Source organism: Nicotiana attenuata, chromosome 5 (assembly GCF_001879085.1).
Source record: "Nicotiana attenuata strain UT chromosome 5, NIATTr2, whole genome shotgun sequence".
Classification (NCBI taxonomy): domain Eukaryota; kingdom Viridiplantae; phylum Streptophyta; class Magnoliopsida; order Solanales; family Solanaceae; genus Nicotiana; species Nicotiana attenuata.
The window spans coordinates 14377860-14405651 of NC_031993.1; the positions used below are offsets into that span (position 1 = coordinate 14377860).

The 27792-nt window shown below is 36.3% G+C and overlaps 2 protein-coding genes and 1 long non-coding RNA gene across 4 annotated transcripts; 1 reads left to right on the forward strand and 2 right to left on the reverse strand.

Annotated features, from left to right (window-relative positions):
* On the reverse strand, positions 1282-5810 carry LOC109225996 (zeatin O-glucosyltransferase-like). The gene is made up of 2 exons (XM_019390798.1): positions 4844-5810; positions 1282-1475 (listed from the first exon to the last, which is right to left on the reverse strand). Exons 1-2 carry the CDS (start codon positions 5808-5810, stop codon positions 1282-1284), a joined length of 1161 nt encoding a protein of 386 aa, XP_019246343.1.
* Positions 19879-25260, forward strand: LOC109225367. Of its 2 annotated transcripts, XR_002067906.1 has the most exons (4): positions 19879-19978; positions 20798-20881; positions 22047-22148; positions 22300-25260. It is a non-coding gene; the product is annotated as an uncharacterized LOC109225367 (long non-coding RNA). The 2 variants fall into 2 exon arrangements; XR_002067905.1 differs by having other exon boundaries at positions 22047-25260.
* LOC109225997 (zeatin O-glucosyltransferase-like) lies at positions 26961-27536 on the reverse strand. Its single transcript, XM_019390799.1, has one exon. The coding sequence runs from the start codon at positions 27534-27536 to the stop codon at positions 26961-26963; it is 576 nt and encodes a 191-aa protein (XP_019246344.1).

A 27792-nucleotide genomic window follows, 5' to 3' on the forward strand; every position in this document is an offset into this window, starting at 1 on the left:
AAGTTGAGACTCTTCTTCATTAAGTGTCGATATATATAAAAAGGGCCTCTTTTATAAGGCTCATGTTAATAAGTCATGAGAAGATCATAAAGCATTTTCAAAGTTTAAAAAATGCTAAACTATTCTATAAGTCCTAAATAGATAAGAAAAAAGGCAAGAATAGAACATTTTAAGTACTAATAAACTTCTTTATATAGTTAAAAAGACTAAGTAAAAACTTAGTCAACAAGTGCCCCATTATGATAACTGGGGACTTTTTCCACCAATCAACAAAGCCAAATAAAAATAAAGTTTTAAAACATAAACTTGTCACTGAAGGGCTGGAGCATCAGAAGTTTGTGATATCAGCTTCACTTTCAGGAACGGTAACTTCTGAAGAAACAACAACAGAAGCGGTTTCAGCTGGGATTGAAATGGTAGATTCTTCGAGGGAGCAAGAGCCACGGAAGCGTCAGCTTCCTCAAGCCGATTCATAAAGTTTCACCCTCGGAGCTGGAATAGCAACATTTTTCAACTTCAATTATCACAGCAGCTTCTTTCTTCATTTAAAGGTTCTCCAGTTGGGTTCCTTAGCTACCCTCTTAGCCTCGGAATAGTCTTATCAGATTCACGAGCCTTCTTTTCTAAAAGGGAAATTCTTCCCATCAACTCCGTGCCAATAAGGTTGGCCTACAAAGACAACTCATGAAGATAAGAATCTAGAAATAATAAAAAAATAAAACTTATTAAAAAGTAAAGGGAGAATACCTTCAACGTAGAATAGAACTATGTCATTCATCAAAGTTAAGCAACTGTGACTGTCCATCTTTTTCTTCTCAATATCTCCAATTAAAGGCTTAAGCCAGACATCTGCTCCACAGACTTCCTAAAAGACTGTTAGTAGCAGGAACCTCAAGTGTTACACTCCTCATAGCTAAAACTTCTGCTACTAGAACCCTCCTCTGCATGCTGAACAGAGGAAGAGGGGACTATAGAAGGGAACGGTAGAAGAGGTGAAAATAACAGCAGTCAGGGAGTCGAAGCAGGTAAAGGAGCAGAAATTGACAAAAGAAGCAGAACAGATAAAATGGGCAAAGATGTACTTAAACTAAAGAAGGAATAGAAGGAACAGGAATGGAAAGGAAAGAGGAACCTCATCAAAACCGACCTAGATCACCACTTTCGAAACCCTCAGTGAAGAGACGTTGAGTGGATTCAATGGTGTCCCTGGGATGGTTTCATCATCGGAAACAATATTAACCGGAGAGGAGGCACGGGTAGGTAGAAATTTCAGCTTCATCTTCAGAAATGTATACGTCTCCTGACTCTAGGTCTAACTGCCAAAGAGGTGTCTTCATCTTCATCGTCCTCGAAATCCTCTTCAACAACTTTCCTCTTTGACATCGTAGCTTTGGCTCTCTCTAAAGAAAGAGGAGTACCAAAAGAAGCTCGAAGGGCAATAGCTACTTCAGCTGACATTCCTCGAATAGCAAATCCTAACAGAAAGAAGGATAAAAAGTTAGAAGAGGGAAAAAATTTAATGGGAAACAATAAGAGACGATACGTGAGTTTTTACTTTCCAACCATGTTTGTTAGAAATAGATTTCCAGGTCGTGCCTCCATAGGCACGACCTTCCAAAATAACATCTACCCAACCACGAAAATTAGGAACGGTTCCACATCTCCCATGGTTTCTACAAAAAAAAAGCAAAAAAGAATGATTATTAGAAAAGGAGTTGAAATTAAAACAAACACGGCAAGAAAGAAATACTTACGTGCAAGGTTTCCATTTCTCAGGGAAAGGAATATTTGATTCACCACCAAATCAACCGTGGTACCGCAAACATAACGGGTTGTACCAGCCTCGATCTTTATCATCTTCAGGGCTTTACCAAAAAACCCTTTTACTTCTTGCGGTTAGGGTAAAAACACCATGTTGAAACAGCTTGGGGTGGTAAAGATGAATCAGATGAGAGAAGGTAAAATCGACATCAGCCTTTACCGATACATACCTTAAACAAGCTACTGCTCTCCATACGAGAGGGCCAATTTGAGCCAAACAAATTTTGAAAAAAACGACAAAAAATCAAATATGATTGAAGTCGATAGCAGGAATAATATCCCGAAGTAAAGGGATAAGTATAAACAAAGGAAACACAATCCTATTAAGAAGATAATTCTCTGGTTCGGGTTAGGAATAACTATATGAAGGTCATCTCTCCAACGACAATCTTTCGAACAGTGGAAATTAAGGGTTCAGTAATTAAAGAAAGGATAAAGTTCAAGCTCTCTCTATTTAATTACTTGTCAACGAAGGGATTCTTTATCATGCTCAGAAAGATAAATCAGTCTGCAACTAATTTCTTCGACCAAAGGTTCTTTGCATCTACTCAAAAGATTCTTTGCCTTTCTAGAGGAAAGATCTATTAATGAAAGTAACCTCTTAGAAGTAATGCAGAGCTAAGAAGAAGGAGTGAATCGGAACCAGAGCTACCACACGAATGGGATCCAGGCCACAAGTCTACCCCTCTTACCCCTTCTATGTCTCACAAGGGCATTGGGGGAAACTGTCAAGAATTGGACTCTTCTAAGGGTTGGATTTGAAGATACATTGTAGAAGGCTTGAACCGATTAGAGAAGAAGTGAATAGGGAAGTAAATAGTTGAAATATTAGGTAAAAATTTGTCGGAAAGGAGGATATAATTTAATATAAAAGCAACGTCAAAGATTAAGAAGTGCTAATGATGGAAAGCCTATAATAAAAGGCCAACTATCACTTCGTGAATAGTTGGAGTTGAAAAGCCTTTGAAAAAAGCCGCTGCAGAATTACTAGACGCTTAATGAGAAGAGACAACGTGTGTGCATGCATTAAATAGAAAAGACAACTGAAGCGTTATACTGTCATAGCATTTAATTATAGCAAAAAATTCCCTTTTTAATGAAGATCCCACTTCCCAAATATTAATTGATAATAAATGGAAGTGGGACTATCTGTATTGGGAAAAAACTGAATTTAAATATGTAAGATGACAATGTCATGACACGTTAGACCGGTCAAATAGTCAAAGCATGACAAACAGTTAGAATGAACGAGCAACAATAGATGCAGGAGAGAAGATACGAGCTACTATCCAGATGAACGAGACTCGTTACCGTTCGAAGCCATTTAAAGTCGAGATCAGAAGGAAGTGAAGATATGAAATCTTATAGCGTAAAAGAGTCCAAATTCAACATTAAATGGTCAATACGTTAAGAGAGAATTGTATTTAAAAGAATGATTGAATAACGTTTCTTTTATGTCATTTAGTGTGCTCGTAATTGCCTCATTAGACAAAGATATTACACTTTCTCTTAGAATGACTATAAAATGAGAAAGTCACAAACATTTGTTAGGACACGAAATATCATTCCGATTATACTGGAAATATACTCTTATTCATGCATTTATTGTTGTTCACACAAATCTTCTTAATTTCTTGATTTCAGTGTAACCCGATTTCTCTATTAAATTTATCTTTAACCAAATATTCAGTTTTTTGGTGTAAACATTATGAAATATCAAAATAAGAATGGTTTCATTGTTCAATTTACCATTACTATAATTGCTTCTCTTATTCCTTTACTATTTCTGGCTTGCTTCGATTTTCTTTCCGTAGCGTTGGAAAATTTAGGAATGCAGTAAAATTTGTGCAATCTATTTATGTCGTGAAATTATTACGATATACCGAAGCAACTTGTATCTTTTTTTATGTTAAGAGAATGATGTGTAGGAACATGCAGTTTTGATTAATTCTTATAAAATCTTAATGGTAAATCAATAATTTGCTCCTCGGCCTTTTCAAATCTTTCTGTTTTACGCGAGCACAATCTTTCGCTTTTTCTCTTTGTTATGTACATCCTTCTATTTAGAATATTTTATAGCCTTAGATAAGAATGATGGATATGCATTCCCAGTGTTTACATATGAGTACGGTCTGGGTTATAAATATAATTCTTCCCCTTTAGATTGTTTCTCATGGAAAGAAAGAAATGAAATTAGATGTGAAATAATACTGATTAACACAGATTTCCAAGCCTATTCTCAATGTTAGAGAAAATCCCTATAAGGTATGTTCTAAAATATTAAGATGCAAAATCTTATTGATCAAGAGAGCCTCTGCTAATGATAAATGAGGTTCTGTGGATAAAATTAATGAAGATTATCAAAGAATAATAAACAATTCTTTTTCCCCGATAGGATCCAGGATAAATAATTTATTTCTCGAAAGATTTAAACTGTTAAAGTTCTTGCTTTGGATATATGTCAAAAGCTCACTTCTTACAGAAAAACTTATAAAATGACAATTGAGTTGAGTAAGAAATTGAACTTTATTTACAGATGCCAATTATCTCCTCTCTTACAGCTTGTTTGGATGGTCGTTACTTACTGTATAGTATCGTATTGTTACTTTAATACGATGTTTGTTTTGATTGTTACTTAAATTAAATCCGTCGTTACATAACAATAAAATGTGCCACTTTATCTAACGACCGATTTGGTGTGGTTGTGTCATTATCTTGTCTTTTTCTTTCATCTCACCCTTTATTATTATTATTAAATTATTTTATTTTATCATTTACCTTACCTTTTTATATAACAAGTTTACTCCGTATCATAATTTTTTTTATAATATTGCGAATTTATTTTTCATATTGCTGGTGCATGATATCATGAAACAACGACAAATGATACAAACGATACAGTACAATACTATACGATACATTATAAAACATTGCGTAACAACCATCCAAACAAGCTGTTAAAAGAAAATCTATCTAGTGATATAAGACATAAAAGATTCAATGTCTTTTTTTGTTGCGCCACCATCCATGAACGATGCTTTCACCACATCCTTCAGCTCCACCGCCTTTTGCCTCATTTTTTCACCTTCCAGCGAATCCATCAAAGTCTTTACAGCATTATGAATTGTTTCTCCTTTCACCAACTCATTTCTACGCGCCCAATCTCTAACGTAAATCCCTATTTTCAAACCTTTGATCAATAACAAAACGGTCCTCGGGTGGTCTGTATGCAATGGCCATGCAGCAATTGGAACTCCCATTGAAATGCTCTCCATTACAGAGTTCCATCCACAATGACACAAGTAACCTCCAGTTGACGCGTGTCCTAACACCTCTAGTTGTGGGGCCCATCCCCGCTCTACGATTCCTCTTCCTTCAACTCTTTCCTCATACCCTTCTGGTAAAGCAAAGGTCCGAGTACTACTGCCATTGATGATAAAGACATTTGCTCTGTCTGCTTCTTTCAGTATCCAAATGAACTTTTGTTGACTTTGTTCAAGACCAAGTGCCAGTTCTCTTATTTGTTCATCAGTAAATGAAGCTGCAGATCCAAATGAAACACGTATCACTGAGTTTGGTTCTTGTTTGTCCAGCCACTGCAATAGGTGATGACGTGGCAGGGTACTAGTCGTGTCTTTTCTGATATTCTGCTCCATTTCCAAAGGGTTCATAAAAAGACCAAGACCCCAAGTTTTCCAACGCTCATCATACGATTTGAAAGCTTGTTGCATCAAATCAAGATATATACCATCAATTGGTTTACAAGTACTGAAAATATTTAGGCCACTATAATTAACTGCGCAACTCATTTGTTTCTCCACGTATTTCACCATTAATGGTGGTGGTGAATCTGATCCAGGTTCCATGGATGCAAGTTCTTGCAATATTTCTGCAACATCAGCTGGCGGCGTGACTGGATCAACATTTAGTTTTGCTTCCAAGATTCTAGAACATACGTCCAGAGCAGAAACAGCATGGAAAAAGTACATTTCGGTATTTGGTATGGCAACAACATCTTGAACTACCCAAGACATGAGAATGTCATGAATGACAACAACTCTCTTGACTTTATCTGCTGCAGACAAATTCTTAACAAGATCTGCCACTGGTTATCGAAACTCCATAGCAGCGTAGAAAGAGGGTATTAAATTTGAAGGGTAAAAGTCGTTGCTATCAGGAGGAATGTTGTCGAGAGTAGGCATTTGGAACTCAGTGAAATGGAGATTGGGAGTAGTGAGAGGGTCCCAACCATGGGCGCGACTCTGCGCTTGACGTAAGTGTATGGCGGAGCCAACGTAGTGAACGGGTATGGTAAAATTAGTAGAAGATAAATTGCGGCGAGCCAGCTCAAGCAATGGCTGCAGATGACCTTGTGCTGGTAATGGAATCATCACAACCACAATGTTATTGTTTGTGGTAGCCATTACTATTAATTAATGGAAAATAATCTAGGAGCTAGCTTGGTTAAAATTTCAATAATAACACTGCAATGATGATTTTCTTGTCTAGTTGAAAAGGCATAATGTGCATGGATCCATTATGAGGGGCAAGAACGTGGCAATTGCATGCAACTGCCACTTTTCAAAAGCATTTTGCCATTTATCTTATCTCTATATACTGTACACCCGGTCCAATGGTAAAAAGCTGTTATTAATTGACCGATCGATTTGGAAAGAGAAGGACAAGGGTTCTTATCTGATGGGGAAATTAAAAAGAGCAAGTGCTTAAAACGTTTAAAATCTTTGGGTTAAACAAACATATCTCAACCATTCTAAAATTTCGGAATTTGTACACTATATATAGTTTAATACTCCGTACATTTCAAAAAGAATGATCTATAAATTCTGCAAATAGCTATTAAATATTTTGAACGGTTAACTACTATGACTGATATATAGTTTTTAAATATGCGAATTTTATTTCAATAAATTTAAAGAATTTATATTCGAATTAATGCTAAAAAATTAAACAATTTGACTTTCATGCTCCGAAAAAGTTCAAACAAATATAAAACAGAGGGAATAGTATATATAATAGTTTTAGGGTACGCGCTTTGCGCGTATAAGTTCCTGAAAATGACGAGTGTTGATTTCATTATGCTAGCTTAATAAAAAAAGAAGCCTTCCTCGTAAAAGTTCTCAACTGAAAAAAAATAAAAAAAAAATACTTGTATTAAAGATTTAACATATAAAAAAATTGAAAAATTAAATTTCTCTGTTTATGAATGAAGAGGTTGGCATTATTGATAAGGAACAATGTAACGACTAATGACTAATATTAACTTAATATTGTACAAAAAACTATATATATATATATATATATATATCAACTTGTTTATAATATATTTGTATTGCACTATTTCTTTAGTATTGCTTCTAGTTTACAGTTTTACCAGGTTGGCCTTAATACGTACTATACTAGTTAAAATATCATGGTATAGCCAGTTTCACACTGGTCAATGAAAAATAGCCAGCGTTTATCAAGTCAATGAAAAATAGCCACTATAATATACGGGAGTTCTGGTGCATTTGTGTACGAACTCCAGCATATTATGCTGGACCGGTATACTTTGCTAACTCCTGTAAAATTTGCGGGAGACTGGAGCACCAGTGCTCCAAACTCCAGTATATTATACTGGACAATTATACTTGCTGGAACTCCCGTAAAATTTGCGGGAGTTCCAGCATAATTATGCTTGAACTCCCGTAAAATTTGCGGGAGTTCCAGCATAGTTATCCTGGAACTCCCGTAAAATTTACGGGAGTTCAAGCATACTTATGTTGGAACTCCCGTAAAATTTACGGGCGTATTTTTCCGGATTTTGAACAGTGTTTTCGCTCAGATTTAAAGTGGCTAAATTTCGATGACTTTTGAAACTTGGCTATTTTTCAACGACCAGTGGTAAATCTGGCTATTTTTGAATTTCTCCCACTATACTATACTCAATTTTGCTAGATTTTGTGATTTGTTTCACCAATAATGCTTTTCTTATCAAAGCAAATTATGCATCCTAGAGATTTGTCAGCTCAAAAATCATTTTACATATATGAATTTAAAAAAATTATTAAATTGAATTATTTTGCTAATTATTTATTTCAAAGACTTAATTATTTATTCCAGTATTAAAAGACGTAATTTATTAGTTGTTGATTCAAGTTCGTCATTGACTTAAATGCAGTTATAATATTATCCAATAAGAATTATATTAACGAAGCATAAAAAAATTAATTTGATTATATGCATAAAGCTAACGTCTACTCTTGGATAGTCTATTTAATTAGGATAAATTTTAACTATATAAAGTCTTTAGGTGAATTCAATTCCTGAATATTAGGAATTTTTAATATTTCAAATAAGAAAAATTTATTAATTGAAATTTTAGTTGACTGAAATTCCTAAATATTAGTTACAAAATTAAATTATAATTACACTTTTATCCAATGTGAAATAAATTTTAACACATAAAAAGGTGAAAGACATTTCGATAGAGATTTCGTGCTTTTAATATGTGCGTGTATTCCGTCTCAAAAAATACATATTTTTAAAAAATTAGCTAAATATTTATTAACAATTACGTTTGAGTTATAAAATAAGTTGAAGAAAAAAGTGCGAGTTCTTTAAAATGATGATTGTTGATCCTATTTAGCAACTTATTAAGTGAAGAAACAATAATATAATAAGTCCTCACATCAATATTTTCGACTTAATATTTATAATTTCATCACTATAATTTTATAAGTTATCGTGCTTTCTTTTAACGTTTATCAAGAACACATAAATTCTTGAAAATTTAATAGTTTTTTTTCAAATTTTTTGAAAAGTATATATTCTTAAGTTTATTCTAGAACACATACACAAGGTCTTTTAACTGACAACGGATCTTTTTTTTTATGGCAAGCAAAATGTAAGTTATTTCATTTTTTAACCAATAATAAATACTATAAAATAGTAAAACAACTAAAGAAAAAATAAATAATTTTTGAGAATTTGGCCAAACAAACTCTACGTTGGATTGATGAGGGTTTCGAATGTTGTTTACCTCGAAAAATATGAGTAACAATTAAAGGTGATTTGTGGTTTTAAAGATATGTGATTTATTCCAATACTAGTGAAGATATAAGTAATATTAGGTTTAAGTAAGAAGAATTGATGAACCAAACCAGTGTTGTTAGAGGAATGGGGACCTCGAGCTCAATTATCTCGGGGGCCTCGAGGTAAGTTAAGAGCACATAAAGTATGAACAATAAAGTAGAAACAATAAAGCTGAAGAACAATTGTGGAGCACAGTAAACGAGAAAAGCAGAGCAAAATGTTCTATTGTAGTGAAAAATGAGATGGTCTTTACAAATGATTGGGGTCCCCTTCATATAGGAAGGGAAAACCCTAATATGGTACATTTCCAATTATGGTAAAGAATTCTATTGGTACAGTTGTATAACAACCTAGTATGGACTCGTACTATTTTGTACAAATCTTATGCCCTGATCCACGTGTTCTTGAGAAATTCCCGCTTTTTCTTGAGTGTCATCAAAATTGTACTGCCCTCGAGGCAGATCACGACGGGTCTCCGATTTTCTCCCTCGAGGTATGCATTTTGCAGTCAGATCCGGTCTTTACTTCATGCTACCCGAACTCGAGCCCGGGGTACCGTTAAGTCCTCGAAATCAAGCTCTACGATTTCGACCGTGTACAGATAGCCTCGCGTTTCTTAGAATGAAAAGATAAGAAACGATCTGATTCTCGCTCCTTCGATGTCCCAATCATGATGTCAGTCTAGTGAGGTCAGCGGCTCGTGTGACTGAAAAGTCATGCAAAAATTACGCCTACACAGTTTTCGAAAAGCCTTTAATGAAAGACGACTATTGGTCGTCCATTTAGCTTCTCCAACACGCTTAGACAGCCTCTATAAATGCTTCAATCATTCATTCTTCAAACTTTTACTTTTACAATATCATCAAATCCTCTCTGCACTTATTCCTTCCTTGTGTGCATTTCTTAACCAGCTCTTTCTCCTTCTTCTGAATTTTCACAACAAAAATGGCAAAAACTTCTAAGACAGTTCCCCAAAAAGAGAAGGCCTCTTCGTCTCCACGCCCGTCGAATAATAAAATGGTGGTACCTCCTAGTATTGAGGAGTGTACCCCCGGGCTTTGTGATACATCTTCCGATTTCAAGGTCGACAAGCCTGCTTCGATTCTAGGACGATGTGAACCCATGTCTCGGTATATTAGCTTAATAATCGAACTTAAACAAGTGAAGGCAGATTGCCGTTGGGGAGATGAAGTGCGCGTGGAGATCCTTTCACCCGATGAGGATATTACCACTCACAAAGCGGGGTTCCTAAGCGTATACACATACCCATTTACCTTAGGTCTCCTAGATCCTTCTTTGCCCTTTCCAGACCCAGTGATCCTTGATTTATGTCGACAATACCAAGTGACACTCGGCCAAATTTATCCTTCCTTCTGACGGATTGTTCACCTAATTAGGTACTTTTCAAGCAAAGTCGAGGGGATGCCTTTTATCCTCGACCATCTAATCAGATTATACAGCCCTCGTCTCTATCGAGGTGGTCTGATAAAATTGCAACGTCGATCTCCGAAGTCTTTCTTCGCTAGCATCGATGAGGATAAAGATCGAGGGTGGATGAGCCGCTTCGTTCGAGTCAGGACCTCTGATCTGATTCCCGTTGAAAAGATGTCGTTCCCCGAGGAATGGAATATGAAGCATAAGTACATACCTATCGAGCATGTTTCAATACTTAGACTTTTACCCTTTCATTATAACTAACTCCCCTTTGATGATGCAGCCGTTGATTGGTACCCAGGTGCGGTTGCGGACCTCCCGGGCTGGGTTCAGCAACTAGCTTCCACTTTCACATATGCCGAGCGTATCTGGCACGATTTGGCCAAAGGCTGATGGGAGGCTAAAAACCACGGTGAGTCCTTATTATTTGCATATTCAAATCCCTTAGTGAAAAACTCCTCAGCAATACACTTAACTTCACGCTTGCGTAGGCCTTGGAGATGTTGTTTTGATGAGGCCGCCCCCACCTGGCGAAGGAGAGACCCAAAAACCTGCAAAGGACAAGAAAAGAAGGAAAGAGTCACCGGCGAAGTCCACGAAGTCAATAAAGGCCAAGCTTCAAAAACCTAGGGCAGATATGGTGGCCTTGACTCCAGAAACTGTTGCACGTCTTCGTGCTGAGGACGAAGAGAGAGATGAGGCTGAGGACGAAGATGCTCTCCCGTTAATAACTCGAAGAGGAGGCGGCACCGATCCTTCAAAGGCTGTTGAGCCGGAGGCCACCGAAGCGGCTTAACCTCAAGCTGAGGAAGTTCCCACGGGGAGCTCGAGCGAGGTTCTCGAACCGACTAGTGGCAAGAAAGCGCACGCCCTGAAGAGCACTTGGCCGATGAACTCAAAGAACCCAACCCTGAGGTTCCTCAAAGGCGGGACAAGGTCCCGATAGAGCCACTCGGGGTGATTGATGTAGATGACTCTCCACCAGTCCCGTCATTTTCTGAGGGGTAAATATGGGATGCCCAAGATATGAAGACTCCTGATGTGGGAACATCCCACGGGGAGAATGACATCTTCGGCGAATGCCTTGTCGGTATCGAAGAGGGCCCTAATCTTGACGCCTCGTTCATCCTCGAAGAAGCTTCGAAGCTTCGAAAGCAGGTAAACTTTGACTTAACAACTACATTCAGAGTTTGATTCTTGCTTTTCTGACCTCCTTCCTTTGTGTTCAGTCTGCGATGCTCTTAGATAGGCTTTTTCCAAGTCTCGAACTGAGCTTGCCCGATGTGAATATGAGCTCAGGAAGCTTACGTCAGAGATGGACGAACTCAAGGTTCTCTATGTCAAAAGAGAGGGTGAACTCAATGATCTTCGAGCTAGTTCTGTGAAGGCTTACCAAGAGCGTGCCGAGCTCATTGAAAAGGTAATATAGCCTTTGCGGGCGTATTCTGTATTTATTTGTTTTGGCGTCTAATGTTCCACCTTTGAAGTTCCAGGAAAAGGGTGACCTGGTGGAGTAGCTCCGGGATGAGCTTAAGACCAAAGAGGTTGTAACCCTTGGGTGGAAGCAAAATATGGATCGCTTGGCCTCTGAAAAAGACAGTCTTTGGGAACAGCTGGCCTCGACTGAGAGTCGGCTTCGGAGTGCAAAGGAGGAGGGTCATAAATTTAAGGAGCTTCACACTAAGACGGCCGCTGAGTTATCTAAGGTTAAGTCCGAAGCTGATGCGTTCGTGTTTTCATACCGAACCGATGCTGCAGCTTCTAATGCTCGGGCTAGAGAGATATTTGCTTCAGCTGAGCTTAAGTTATCCTGCGCTGTCAATCATGCTCGACTGGAATCTCGAAGCCATACTCTCGACGAAGTGCATGCCAAAGGCTTTGACCTTTCTGCAAAAATTGAGAAGGTGAAGGCTTTGAAAGAAGAGGCAGCTGCACTGCTCTCTACTGATGAGGATTCTATCAGCGGCTCCGAGAGTGGGGAGGATGAAGACGAAGTCCCCGAGGAGGAAGAGGCCCCAGAAGATCAGGCTGCCGAAGGTCAGACCACCGAAGATGTAATTCCGGTGCATGCTGCCTCCGAGCGAGTGACCCCGACAATAGACTACGTCCTGTTTAATTTTTTTTATTTTATGTAAGGGCTCTGTGGGGGAGTTTTGTAAATTTGCTTTGTGAGTATAAATGAAATTTTGTTTTGACCTTGGTTTGTGACGAATCTCATTTTTCTTTATTTATAGAAAATTCGCTTGTACAACCCAAATTATCAGCCTGAGTGTTGGTTCAAACTTAGAACGCAATGAAACCTTAGGTTCTTTACTGATTAACACGATGCCTCTTGAGGTCTTAGGTAATTCTCGAGCTTAGATCGAGCTTGTAATGACGCGACCCTTGGGCCCGAGTTGAATGAGAACGAGGTCGTGACCCCTATTTTCTTGACCTCCGTCCGTTTCGGCCCCGCGTTTCTTAGATTAAGAAACGATTTGGACCTCAATTTTCCTGAGCCTCTTAGAATGACGTCATACCTATGACGTGGGTGCTTGAAGTGACCGGAAATGTCATGTTAACGCTCTTCCCCAAAACATAAAATGCGTGCAGTGTCGGTCGGCCACTTGCGCCGCTGAAATCGTCACCGCCTTTCTATAAATGCGAGGCTTATCCGATTTGAACAAAGACTGTGTTCATTCACCGTTTTTACTCTGTTTCTTTCCCCTCTTTATATTTTTCATCTAATCATCTGCTTTCATGATTCAAAACCTGCGAACTCCTGGTCACATGGCAGCAACTTTAGCAGTTACGCCAAGGCTTTTCTTTTCGAAGCTTCGATTCGAAGCAACGAAAAAGGGGCACAAAACCCTTCCTGTATCAGGAGATATGCGGACTTTTCCTTGTCGCTCCTCTCTCTTAAATTCAACCTGGTGTCGTAGTTTATTCCTTCTGCTTTCCATGGAGTGAGGTGGTAATATCATTTACTAACTTTTGCATCCCACACCGGTATAACGTCTCAGGGAGCGTCATTAGAATAGTTATGCTGACAAGACCCATACTTGCCAAGTTTTTCACCAGGCTACAGTTTTCTCCGCTTGTTAGAAGTTTTTGCTCTTTGATAGGCTATAGCCTTTTCTTCATCTATTGCTGTCTTGGAGGAGGTTCCCGAAGGTGTCGCTGTCGAGGATGTGGCCCTAAAAGCAGATTAGGTTCTTGGCTTTGTTTTTGCTTCCTTGTTCTTGTGTAAGGACCCTTCATGGGCGTTGTAAATAACTATATCTTGGAAATACAAAAGGATTTTATTTTATCTCATCTTTGACTTGTGTTGAATCTTGTTCATATTTGTTGAAAATTCAATCTCATAATTTAAATAAAAGGCTCGAGTTCTAGTTTGGGTCATTACGACCCTTAGGTTTCTAAACGATCAATGTAATACTCCTTGAGNAAGGAGATTGTTTGCGACAATGGCCCTCAATTTATCGGAGCTCAAGTCACTGAGTTTTTTTGAGCGCTGGCAAATTAAAAGAATCACATCTACACCTTATCACCCAGTAGGCAATGGGCAAGCAGAATCAACGAACAAGGTTATTATTAACAACTTGAAGAAAAGGTTATAAGATTCAAAAGGTAATTGGCCTGAGGTATTACCTGGAGTATTATGGGCTTATCGTACAACGACAAAAACAAGCACGGGAGAAACACCATTTTCAATGGTTTATGGTGCAGAAGCCTTAATCCCAGTTGAAATAGGAGAACCGAGCACACGATATGCTTAGGCAACGGAAGAATCAAATGGTGAAGAAATGCGGGTAAACCTTATTTGCTCGAAGGAAGAAGAGAAGCCGCATTAATAAGGATGGCAGCACAAAAGCAAGTGATCGAACGATATTACAACAGGAAAGCACGATTGCGATATTTCAAAACTGGGGACTTCGTGCTTAAAAGGGTTTTTCAATCTACAAAGGCAGCCAACGCGGGTAAACTAAGTCCAACCTGGGATGGACCCTACAGAGTTCGGGACATTACAGGAAAAGGAGCATACGAATTAGAAACAATGGACGGGAAGGTGCTTCCCTCACATTGGAATGCAATTCATTTGAAGAGATACTACTTCTAAGGAAAAACCCACGGTCAGGCATCACCACGTTAAATTATTTATTTTTTGAATTGTTAAAATTTTACTAACGATTTTAGATGATAGGCAAAACGCTAACCCGTACTAATGATGAGTCACGACCTGTAAGGCAAAAGGGAATAAACTAAAATTCCTAGCCCAGGGTTACAATTATTCTGATAGAAGTATACACGGGTTAAGCAGTCTTCATCTATAATCGCACCCTCGAGTCCCGTATATATTTCCTTTTCAGGAAAAGGACCAGGTGAAGAAGATTACCAAGTACTCGAGGCTTCATACTTCACCGCTCAAACACTTGGGGGACTACATATTGTACACAGATATGTGCGGGAAAACAGATATGTAGATGAAAGTTGAAAAATAAAGAGACAAGTGTCGAGCAGGAGCTACGGAACCTCAACATTTATCATTATGTCTTTCCCATCAAAACAAATGAGGATATAAAACATTCATCATAGTGCTCGAACTCATGGGAACAATGGAGTCACCTCTCAAACCCTTCCTAGTACATGAAGATAGGTTCATGACGATATACTGAAACGGGTTATAAGAAAAAACCTTGTTAGAATTATATTTATTTTGCAAACATCTGTTACAAGAAAAACAGTTACGAGAAAGTTATAGATGTATTTTAATACATGTAATATTCAAAAGCTTGTCAAAGTTCGTGAATAAAAACTTGTCAAAGTGGTTCCAAGCGAAACATGTGTGTTCCTATTTCTTTCATCGTATTGTAACACCATTATGAAGTTGAGACGTCTTCTTCATTAAGTGTCGATATATATAAAAGGGCCCTCTTTTATAAGGCTCATGTTAATAAGTCATGAGAAGGATCATAAAGCATTTTCAAAGTTTAAAAAATGCTAAACTATTCTATAAGTCCTAAATAGATAAGAAAAAGGCAAGAATAGAACATTTTGAAGTACTAATAAACTTCTTTATATAGTTAAAAAGACTAAGTAAAAACTTAGTCAACAAGTGCCCCATTATGATAACTGGGGACTTTTTCCACCAATCAACAAAGCAAATAAAAATAAAGTTTTAAAACATAAACTGGTCACTGAAGGGGCTGGAGCATCAGAAGTTGTGATATCAGCTTCACTTTCAGGAACGGTAACTTCTGAAGAAACAACAACAGAAGCGGTTTCAGCTGGGATTGAAATGGTAGATTCTTCGAGGGGAGCAAGAGCCACGGAAGCGTCAGCTTCCTCAAGCCGATTCATAGAAGTTTCACCCTCGGGAGCTGGAATAGCAACATTTTCAACTTCAATTATCACAGCAGCTTCTTCTTCATTTAAAGGTTCTCCAGTTGGGCTTCCTTAGCTACCCTCTTAGCCTCGAGAATAGTCTTATCAGATTCACGAGCCTTCTTTTCTAAAAGGGAAATTCTTCCCATCAACTCCGTGCCAATAAGGTTGGCCTACAAAGACAACTCATGAAGATAAGAATCTAGAAATAATAAAAAAATAAAACTTATTAAAAAGTAAAGGGAGAATACCTTCAACGTAGAATGAACTATGTCATTCATCAAAGTTAAGCAACTGTGACTGTCCATCTTTTTCTTCTCAATATCTCCAATTAAAGGCTTAAGCCAGACATCTGCTCCACCAGACTTCCTAAAAGACTGTTAGTAGCAGGAACCTCAAGTGTTACACTCCTCATAGCTAAACTTCTGCTACTAGAACCCTCCTCTGCATGCTGAACAGAGGAAGAGGGAGCTATAGAAGGAGGAACGGTAGAAGAGGTGAAAATAACAGGAGTCGAGGGAGTCGAAGCAGGTAAAAAGGAGCAGAAATTGACAAAGAAGCAGGAACAAATAAAATGGGCAAAGATGTACTTGAAACTAAAGAAGGAATAGAAGGAATAAGAATGGAAGAGGAAAGAGGAATCTCATCTAAAACTGGACCTAGATCACCACTTTCGAAACCCTCATTGAAGAGACATTGAGTGGATTCAATGGTGTTCCTGGGGATGGTTTCATCATCGGAAACAATATTAACCGGAGAGGAGGCACGGGTAGGAGAAATTTCAGCTTCATCTTCAGAAATGATACGTCTCCTGACTCTAGGTCTAACTGCCAAAGAGGCGTCTTCATCTTCATCATCCTCGGAATCCTCTTCAACAACTTTCCTCTTTGACAGCGTAGCTTGTGCTCTCTCCAAAGAAAGAGGAGTACCAAAAGAAGCTCGAAGGGAAATAGCTACTTCAGCTGACATTCCTCGAATAGAAAATCCTGACAGAAAGAAGGATAAAAAGTTAGAAGAGGGGAAAGAATTTAACATACGGGAAACAATAAGAGACGCATACCGTGAGTTTTTACTTTCCAACCATGTTTGTTAGAAATAGATTTCCAGGTTCGTGCCTCCATAGGCACGGCCTTCAAAATAGCATCTACCCAACCACGAAAATTAGGAACGGGTTCCACATCTCCCATGGTTGCTACAAAAAAGCAAAAAAGAATGAAATTAGAAAAGGAGTTGAAATAAAACAAACACGGCAAGAAAGAAATACTTACGTGCAAGGTTCCATTTCTCAGGGAAAGGAATATTTGATTCATCCACCAAATCAATCGTGGGTACCACAACATAACGGGTGTACCAGCCTCGATCTTTATCATCTTCAGGGCTTACCAAAACCCTTTTACTTCTTGCGGTTAGGGTAAAATACCATTGCGAAACAGCTTGGGGTGGTAAAGATGAATCAGATGAGAGAAGGTAAAATCGACATCATCCTTTACCGATACATACCTTAAACAAGCTACTGCTCTCCATACGAGAGGGCCAATTTGAGCCAAACAAATTTTGAAAAAACGACAAAAATCGAGTATGACTGAGTCGATAGCAGGAATAAATCCCAAAGTAAAGGGATAAGTATAAACAGAGGAAAAACCGATCCTATAAGAAGATATTCTCTGGTTTGGGTTAGGAATAGCTATATGAAGGTCATCTCTCTAACGACAATCTTTTCGAACAGTGGAAATTAAGGGTTCAGTAATTAAAGAAGGATAAGTGTCAGCTCTCTCTAATTTAATTACTTGGTCACGAAGGGATTCTTTATCATGTTCGAAAGATAAATCAGTTGGCACTATTTCTTCGACCAAAGGTTCTTGCATCGACTCAAAAGATTCTTTGCCTTTAGAGGAAGATCTATTAATGAAAGAACCTCTAGAAGTAATACCAGAGCTAGAAGAAGGAGTGATGGAACCAGAGGTACCACCACGAATGGATCCAAGGCCACGAAGTCTACCCCCTCTACCCCTTCTATGTCTCACAGGGGCATTGGGAAAACTGTCAAGAATTGGGACTCTTCTAGGGTTGGGATTTGAAGATGACATGGTAGAAAGGCTTGAACAGAGGAAGAAGTGAATAGAAGTAAATAGTGAAATATTAGGTAAAAATTTGTGGAAGGAGGATTAAGTTTATATAAAAGCAACCGTCAAAGATTAAGAAGTGTAATGATGGAAAGCCTATAATAAAGGCAACTATCACTTCGTGAATAGTGGAGTTGAAGAAGCCTTGAAAAAAGGCTGCAGAATTACAGAGCTAATGAGAAGGAGACACGTGTGCGATGCATTAAATAGAAAAGACAACTGAAGCGTTAGTACTGTCATAGCATTAATTATGGCAAAAATTCCCTTTTTAATGAAGATCCACTTCCCAAATATTTAATTGATAAATAAATGGAAAGTGGGGGGACTATCTGTATTGGGAAAAAACTGAATTTAAATATTGAAGATGACATGTCATGACACGTAGACCGGTCAAATAGTCAAAGCATGACAAACAGTTAGAAGACACGAGCAACAATAGATGCAGGAGAGAAGATACGAGCTACTATCCAGATGAAACGAGACTCGTACCTGTTCGAGCCATTTAAAGCTCGAAGATCAGAAGGAATTGAAGATATGAATCTGATAGCGTAAAAGAGTCCAAATTCAACATTAAATGTCAAATACGTTAGAGAATTTGTATTTAATAAGAATGATTGAATAACGTTTCTTTTAATGTCATTTAGTGCTCGTAATTGCCTCATTAAGACAAAGATATTACACTTTCTCTTAGAATTGACTATAAAAGGAGAAAGTCACAACATTTGTAGGACACGAAATATCATTCCGATTATACTGAAATATACTCTTATTCATTGCTTTATTGTTGTTCACAAAATCTCTTATTTCTTGATTTTCAGTAACCCGATTTCTCTATTAAATTCTAGCTTTAACCAAATATTCAGTTTTTTGGTTAAACAGTTATGAAATATCAAAATAAGAATGGTTCATTGTTCAATTTACCATCTACTATAATTGCTTCTCTTATTCCCTTTACTATTCTGGTTGCTTCGATTTTCTTTGCCGTGCGTTGAGAAATTTAGGAATGCCAGTAAATTTGTGCAAATCTATTATGTCGTGAAAGTTATTACGATATACCGAAGCAACTTGTATTTTTTTTATGTATAAATGAGAGTGATGGTGTAGGAACATGGGCATTTTGGATAATTCTTAAAATCTTTAATGGTAAATCAATAATTTGCTCCTCGGCCTTTTCAAATCTTTCTGTTTACGATGCCACAATCTTTCGCTTTTTCTCTTTGTTATGGTACATCCTTCTATTTATGAATTATTTTATGCCTTAGATAAAATGATGGATATGCATTCCCAGTGTGTTTAGCATATGGATGTAGCTGGGTTATAAAATATAATTCTTCCCCTTTTAGTTTGTTCTCATGGAAAGAAGAAATGAAATTAGATGTGAATAATACTGATTAACACAGATTTCCAAGCCTATTCTCAATAGTTAGAGAAAATCCTATAAGGGTATGTTCTAAAATATTAGATGCAAAATCTTATTTGATCAAGAGAGCCTTCTGCTAATGATAAATGAGGTTCTGTGGATAAAATTAATGAAGATTATCAAAGAATAATAAACGAATCTTTTCCGCGATAGGTGATCCATGAATAAATAATTATTTCTCGAAAGATTTAACTGTTAAAGTTCTTGCTTTGGTATATGTCAAAGCTCACTTCTTACAGAAAAACTGATAAAATGACAATTGAGTTGAGTAAGAAATTGAACTTTATTTACAGATGGCCAATTTCATCATTCTGTCCAATTCTGGAATACTGTGAAAATTCTTATCGACTAAAGATACAAGAATTTTGGGTAAAATCTTCTTTTCTGATGCACCTTTGATTGATATTTAGGAACTTACTAAACTTACTTAAATATAAAAAATAATAAGAGATTTCATTCAATTGAAATTCTGCGTCCTTCGTACGATGAAGGGCCTTTCTGTTAATATGTCCTAAAGTGTGGGCATTTCAGTAGCTCTTTGTCTTTCCCAAAATTGTTACTACCTGTCATTCACTATGGACCCACCTGGGTTATATCTTTTTTTTTGGTTTCCCACCTGGTCCGGGCGCTCCCTACCAACTATTTTTCCAGGCTCCACTCGTGGATCATATCTTTTATCTCTCTCCTTCGTTCTTCTTCCTTCCTCCTGTTTGTGTATTTTTTGGTGAGTTCTTCTTCCCTCTTTCGTTTTTATATTCAGTTTTGTAACAATTTTTTTTTTTGTGTGTCGCTGGTTATATTTTGCAGCCTCTATTTCATTCAATGCATATCTTAAGTTTTCTCCTGTTCGTGGCCTTTCTTGCACTGATTTCTGCTCATCACTTCTGTATTCCTTTGAAAGTTTTGTCCCTTTTTTTTTTTTTCTAGATTTTGATTTTCCTACGCTTTCTCCTAATTTATTGCTAGATATTTTGCATGCACGTCTGTAATTCTATCTGATCCCCACATGCACTGTTGAAAAATAGATGACTGGTGCATTTAATTGTGTTGTTTTGGATTATTGTTCGTTAAAGTCTTTTCTGGCTATTGCCACTAATAAAATTCTGCGAATCGAAACGTCTATGCTAAAGTCTGTAATTTTAAACTTGCTGTTGGAAGATTGGGTCATTGCTACTTAAACTTTTTTAGTTATCGACAGTATCAGTATATTTGTAGACATATTTTCATGGTGTTGTTTCTGTGAAAATGTTTTACAGTTTGAGACAATATCTATTTTAATGGTTTTTATCTTTTCCACATTTTTCTAATTCTACTCAATGTGTTGAATTTTTAAATTATGAAGATTGATGAATCCAAGATGTTCGGTCATATGCCTGAAACAACTTAACTATTTGCTAAGAATTTCTTTTGTTTCTCTTTTGCTATTAGCGAGTAAATTAGGACTGCCTTCAACGATGTAAGCTTGTGCATTCCTGTGAATTGGGGAAATTTTTTCATAATATTTAATACTTATTGATGTAAAATTGTGCATTTCCTGCCTTAGATGTTCGTAAGTCAACAATTGGTGCTCTAACTTGAAAAGAATATAAGCGATACCAGAAGCTGCAAACATGCTTTCCCATATAAGGTAATACCCTCATTCTTACCTTATTTGTTTTTAAACGCCATATTCTATCATCCTTATTCAATTAATGATGTATTTTCTTAAACGGAGAAAAAAGATGTGACATAGAGAGTTGCATTACAAAAGGTTGTATGTAGTTATTCTCTCTGACATTCATATGATGTGCTTTTGAGTTGAACAAAGCCATTAAAAATTCCTTGTGTAAGTGAGGAGTTGTAAAATATGCATGTAGATATGTAAAACATAGAGCCCGATCGTGCTGCCTCTTAGGACATTGTATTCTCAAGTGGCCATAACACTTCCAAGGTAAGGCACCAATACATGACAAGAATCGAGGTTTTAAAATTTGATTACTTCCAATTAACGAGTTACTATCATGTTTTCTTGATGAGATAATTGGGTAATTGGTAATTGCTAATGTTGTAAACTGCAAAAGGACTCTGGGACTGCAGAATTGGTGTATAATTAAAAGATGAAATTGTTGTTAGACTGACCTAAAGTTTTACGTTTGTTCTCGATATGAGCATACAAAATACTGTCAGATATCAAAGTAGCGCATCTGGAGGGCTGAACCATTTTCGTGCTTTTGTGGATTTGCTTATTCTTTGCAAATGGCACCAAACTGGAAGAATAATAGTTTTCCTCTATTAAGACAATAGAAAACTTCAGTTCTTTCTACAGATCTCATGGATGTTCAGCCTTGATTCGGGAGAGTAGAGATTTTAAGAGAAACGTATAACCTATAATTTTTTAGATTCAGAAACAATGCAAATAATACCAGGAAAGCAAATATTTCATGATACTTCTCAGCATTGTATTGTTAAGGTGTGTTCAATAGAAACATTGAATTGTGTTCGATAGAAACTAAGAAGAATTTTCTGCACTAGAGAGAAAGCTTAAGTTTGGAAGCATTGTATTTGATGTGAACTCCTTTGATGTAGCACAGGTAACTGTGCTCATATACCATTCAGCAAGCTGTAGGGTGTTGCTCTTCTGTAATTGAGCCAACAATCTTAAAGTGCCTTTCAGTTGTGAATTAAGTTGTCTTTGGTTGCTAAAAAACTTTCCATCTTTGTTTGCTTGTGTTTATGACTCTCAGTGTCTTCTTTCCTTGCGATTATTGTGAAACTTCATAACTAACATAAGTATTATTTTTCTATATGGATAGGAAAAAGTGGACAAGCCTTTGGAGGGATAGAGAACTTTTACTATATTAAAGGATGAAAGGAGTATTTATATGTCTTAAAAAGGAATATTTTTCTCATAAGAGGTGCAGGTTTCCATCACTTATCCCCTTATATTCTTATAGCGTAATGGTTGATCTCTCTCATAACCTTTATTTTTCGCCATTTCAAAAGTCTTGTTTTCTGTTGATGCTGCTAATAGTTAGAAAGCTAAATGCAGCTAAATATTTCTTGCAGAGTAACATAAACACTTATTCGTGGATGCGATCTGCAGCAAATATTTTCAGTTAAATGTTTTTAATGATATCTATTCTTTGTATTACATAACCTTGGTAGATTCTTTTTTTTTTTAGTATTTTGACCTTGTCAAGGTAGAAGCTACTTAAATATAAAAATCTAACTGAGTTAATTTCTCACTTCAGTATAGGCATCTGCTCAGTTGAAAAAAAATGCCAAATATAGTTGTTCGTCTACCTACAATACTAGGTATTTTGAAGTTATCATGACTCATAAGCATGGATGGAACTAATCAATTGAATCTTTTGATGCTCAAAATCTGAAGATATCTCATGTCTTAAAGATTTTGGAGAAATATAATACTATTATAAAGGTTGATGTAACTACTATCAAAAGCCTTGCATTTGAAACTAATTCAGAATCTTTGTTATCCTGGTAATGAAGTAGTGAGATGAAAGCTTATTAAAGAGATTGACACTCTTATGAATATATCCTGAGCATTATGCTCGATATCTCCTTTGAAAGGATAGAAAAATCTTTGAAACAATAGTTGATTCCTTTAGTTGCTTTCAAGAGAAACTGTTTAAGCTATGCATTTCATTCATCCATTGCTGATGGAAGTGGTAAAAGTGCATTCACTCGAAAAAGAATGTAAGATAATGTTGCATTAGCATCTTAAGATGAATACTTTATACATAGAACTGGGGCATTCTAATCCCTTAAACAAAGAACAACATTCCAAAAAAAAATCACCTCCAAAGAGAGTCACTACCATATGTCGCATCATGAAAGTGATGAAATTACTCTGATCTCTAAAATTCTTTTAATGGTGTACAAATGAGGAATTTTTTGGGAATTCCTGAAGTCTATTATTGCTTGCCTTTCTATTCAAAGTTTCCAAAAATTTCATAGTTAATTGAAATTTCTAGAGGTATAATATTTAGAATGTTTTTAAAATAAAAGTCAAACTGATCTTTTTTAGGAAAACCTTGATTACCTGGTGCCTTTTGAAGTCTTTTAGTACCCTACTTTTGTGTTTTTCCTTTGTGGCTTACCCTTTGAAAACCCAATCAACCACAGTTCTATTTGTTCTACTACTTCTCTTATGTCTCTTTATTACCTCTTTACTCGAGCACACACATGTGCTGCCTCTCAATTTCTTTGATTGTTCTTCCTACTTCATAATATATATCTTTTTTATTTTTTGCACTTTCAGTTCATAGTATATTCATTTCAAATGTATGTAAAAATTCGGCTTCCCATTGATAAGAATACCCATCATCTCTTCTTCCCTCTTTCGTTCTTGCTCAGTAGCATTTTTTTTGTATGATTGCCTTATCTATCTCCTTGATTTTTGGTTAGTATTATTACTCTTTCAGTCTTTCTGGCTTTGGCTTATTAGTTTTTTCTTCCTGCTTTTTTCGCTAATTCTGCTCACACATGGACTTGTGGCTAACTGTTCTTAGTGAATTTGATTTTAGAGATTTGATCATATTACAATAGTGTCAATGTTACAATTATTGCATCATATGCAAATCACATCTTTTTGTACTTGCTAACATCTTCATTTCGGTTCTCTTTTTTCCGTTTTTATTCATCGTGGCCCTGGGATTAAGGATAAGGCATGCGCTAAAATGCAAAATTTTCTAATGAAATTGTTTTGTATATTCAGTTTACTAATGGTTTATGATATGAGCATCTATAGCCTCAGCTTTGCATTCACACCAACAGTTTTGCTCATAATTTCTGTGCTTCTTTCGTTTCATTGTGGCATCAACTTAGTGGAACCTTACATTAAAAAGGTCATACATTCTAAACAGTTCTATTGGTTAAATATGTCTGCCTGTAGGAAAGATTGGTCTTGTCGCCAATATCAGTTATGAATGCTTTATTGTTGACCTTTATTGAACTATAAAATTTCAGAAAGCAGAGATTTTTGTTTTATCTGTTTCTAATTTTTGCAGGGTGGAAAAAGTACGACAGAGAATTGTCAGGTTTTCCAAATGTGACTTCTTACATACTAAACATATCTGTTTATGCTTTATATGGAGTACTCCAAAAATTCTAGCTGCATTTTGGCATACTTATGGTTGCCCTATTGTTTCCTGATTCAGTTGAATCATTTTTATAGTAATCTACACATAAGTATGGGTTGCTTTAGAAAAGAAGATCCAATTCTAAGCTAAACTAATCTCTTCTATTAAGCAATATGAAGAGTTGTATTATCCAATAGGAAAGTTGCCATTTCTAAACATGTTTCACACCCTATTCTAGGAATCTTCCATTTTATTCTATTCTTTTTTCTTTTTCTTTTTTACTTTTGAAATTTGACTTATCCTTTTTGTTTTCGTTAACTTTATATCAGGCATAACTCTGGTATTCCAGGTTTTAGTCTCTCTTCTACTTGTTCTTTCTACTTTTCCAATTAAAATTTCATAATCTTTGGTGTTTGAAAATTTTCGAATGTCACCCGAAGGAAAATAAATCAAATTTGTCAATGATATTGGTTTTGAAACTTTATATATTTATATAGTTCACCTGAATAACTCTTGCTTCAGATTGTAACTTTCAGCGTGGTGAGGGGATGATCTTCAGGTGTATAATATGGGAGCAGCTTTCTCATATTTCATCCATTGGAAGCCCCAAACCAAATTGTTACTTACAACTTACAAGTTACTCCTATTGAAATTTCTTTTGTAATTTTCTGGTTCATACTCATTGCCTTCGATGTCTCATCTAATATTCAAATTCAATGTTGTCATGCACGTCGACTTGGAGCTTTTGCATGTGCACATTACGTTCTCATTGTACCTTCTCTTTTGTTCCTTTTGGCTACAGAGATGAAACCTAATCAAATAAACCTCCTCCACTGTAGGCATGAAAATATTCCAAACTCCCATTATTGTAAACCTAAGACCTCGACTTATTTATCACCATATATTCTTTGATGAGTTTGATTTATCACTATTGTTACTTATGCAAATTAATTTGATAGAGTTGAATTAGTACTCGACTGGCGTTTTGGTTGGATTTTTTTAATAGAAATATTCTACATTTGCTTCTCTAATGTTGCCATATTTGCAGGTTCTGATACTGAAACTACTGTGAATAAGTCTTATAACAATAGTAGTTTATAGAAATGATACTTTCAAAGGGGTGCATATTCTTTTCTCCAATTTGTTAAAGTTTAAGCTGAACTATGTACCACAAAATATACTACGTATGTTGCAAATAATTTCATAATCTTTTTGATATTTTATACAACCTTGTTCCTCAATGAACGTATATAGTAGGGAGGTCAATATTGTGAATGTTTACTCAGCTTGATAGTGTTATAGTATTACGTTCTTGTTCGGTAATCGTGCCAAATAATTGAAAAAAAGGATGAAGCTATTATCTTTTCAATTTTCATTGTTGAACTTTTTTATAATCTTATAGTTGTACAAATAACACAAACAACAATATCGGCCATACGCCCGTGCATAGCACGGCACAGGCCATCTAGTAGATGAATAAGCGAATAAACTTTATAGTGTGACAAGTACGTGTGCATATAAGAAATGCTAAATTTTGTTTTTTCGTACTAAGTATTTAAAATACATATTAAAATTTTTTAATAATTTTAGTTTTAACTACTAATATCATAAATAAGTATCTCCGTACTCATGTGAATATAAATGGATTTATGATATGTTCCATTTTTTAAATAACAAAAGAATATGATGAGTTTAGAAAGTATTTTTCTAATAAATATTTTTATAAATAGAAAAAAGGACTTAGCAAAACATGAAATTGATTTTAACAAGTGTTCCTCGCATATGTGGAATGAAATTAAGAGACAGAGAGTAAAAAATAATATTTAAAAAATAAGAACAAAAGAGAATTACCCATTGTAATTACAAGCATTTCTCACGTTCCATCTGAAAATTGAAGAGTCTAATTGCTACTCCTTAGTTACATTTTATTCCCAGCCCTGACCAATTACAAGATGTGGTTCCAAATAGGCTACAATTTTAAAGAACTTATCTATCAGAGGCTCTAATTTAAAGAACTTTATCTATCGGAGGCTCTAATTTACAGCTTGTTTGGATGGTCGTTACTTATTGTATAGTATCGTATTGTTACTTTAAATACGATGTTTGTACAGCTTGTTTGGATGGTCGTTACTTATTGTATAGTATCGTATTGTTACTTTAAATACGATGTTTGTTTTGATTGTTACTTAAATTAAATTCGTCGTTACATAACTATAAAATGTGCCACTTTATCTAACGACCGATTTGGTGTGGTTGTGTCGTTATCTTGTCTTTTTCTTTCATCTCACCCTTTATTATTATTAAATTATTTTATTTTATCATTTACCTTACCTTTTTATATAATAAGTTTACCCCGTATCATAATTTTTCTTTATAATATTGCGAATTTATTTTTCATATTGCTGGTGCATGATATCATGAAACAACAACAAACGATACAAACAATACAGTACAATACAATACATTATAAAACATTGCGTAACAACCATCCAAACAAGCTGTTAAAAGAAAATCTATCTAGTGATATAAGACATAAAAGATTCAATGTCTTTTTTTGTTGCGCCACCATCCATGAACGATGCTTTCACCACATCCTTCAGCTCCGCCGCTTTTTGCCTCAATTTTTCACCTTCCGGCGAATCCATCAAAAGTCTTTACAGCATTATGAATTGTTTCTGCTTTCACCAACTCATTTCTACGCGCCCAATCTCTAACGTAAATCCCTATTTTCAAACCTTTGATCAATAACAAAGCGGTCCTCGGGTGGTCTGTATGCAATGGCCATGCAGCAATTGGAACTCCCATTGAAATGCTCTCCATTACAGAGTTCCATTCACAATGACACAAGTAATCTCCAGTTGACGCGTGTCCTAACACCTCTAGTTGTGGGCCCCATCCCCGCTCTACGATTCCTCTTCCTTCAACTCTTTCCTCATACCCTTCTGGTAAAGCAAAGGTCCGAGTACTACTGCCATTGATGATAAAGACATTTGCTCTGTCTGCTTCTTTCAGTATCCAAATGAACTTTTGTTGACTTTGTTCAAGACCAAGTGCCAGTTCTCTTATTTGTTCATCAGTAAATGAAGCTGCAGATCCAAATGAAACAAGTATCACTGAGTTTGGTTCTTGTTTGTCCAGCCACTGCAATAAGTGATGACGTGGCAGGGTACTAGTCGTGTCTTTTCTGATATTCTGCTCCATTTCCTAAGGGTTCATAAAAAGACCAAGACCCCAAGTTTTCCAACGCTCATCATACGATTTGAAAGCTTGTTGCATCAAATCAAGATATATACATCGGACTTCGTTGTTGCGACTTTTATGGCACCAGCATGTGCCTTTACAAATGAGTCTGCCGACATGGCAAACGAATCAATAGAGTTCGGGGGTAAGTTATGGTACCAAATCATGGGACCCTTAGACAGAGTTTCCCCAAACATTTTTAGCAAAACAGACTCAA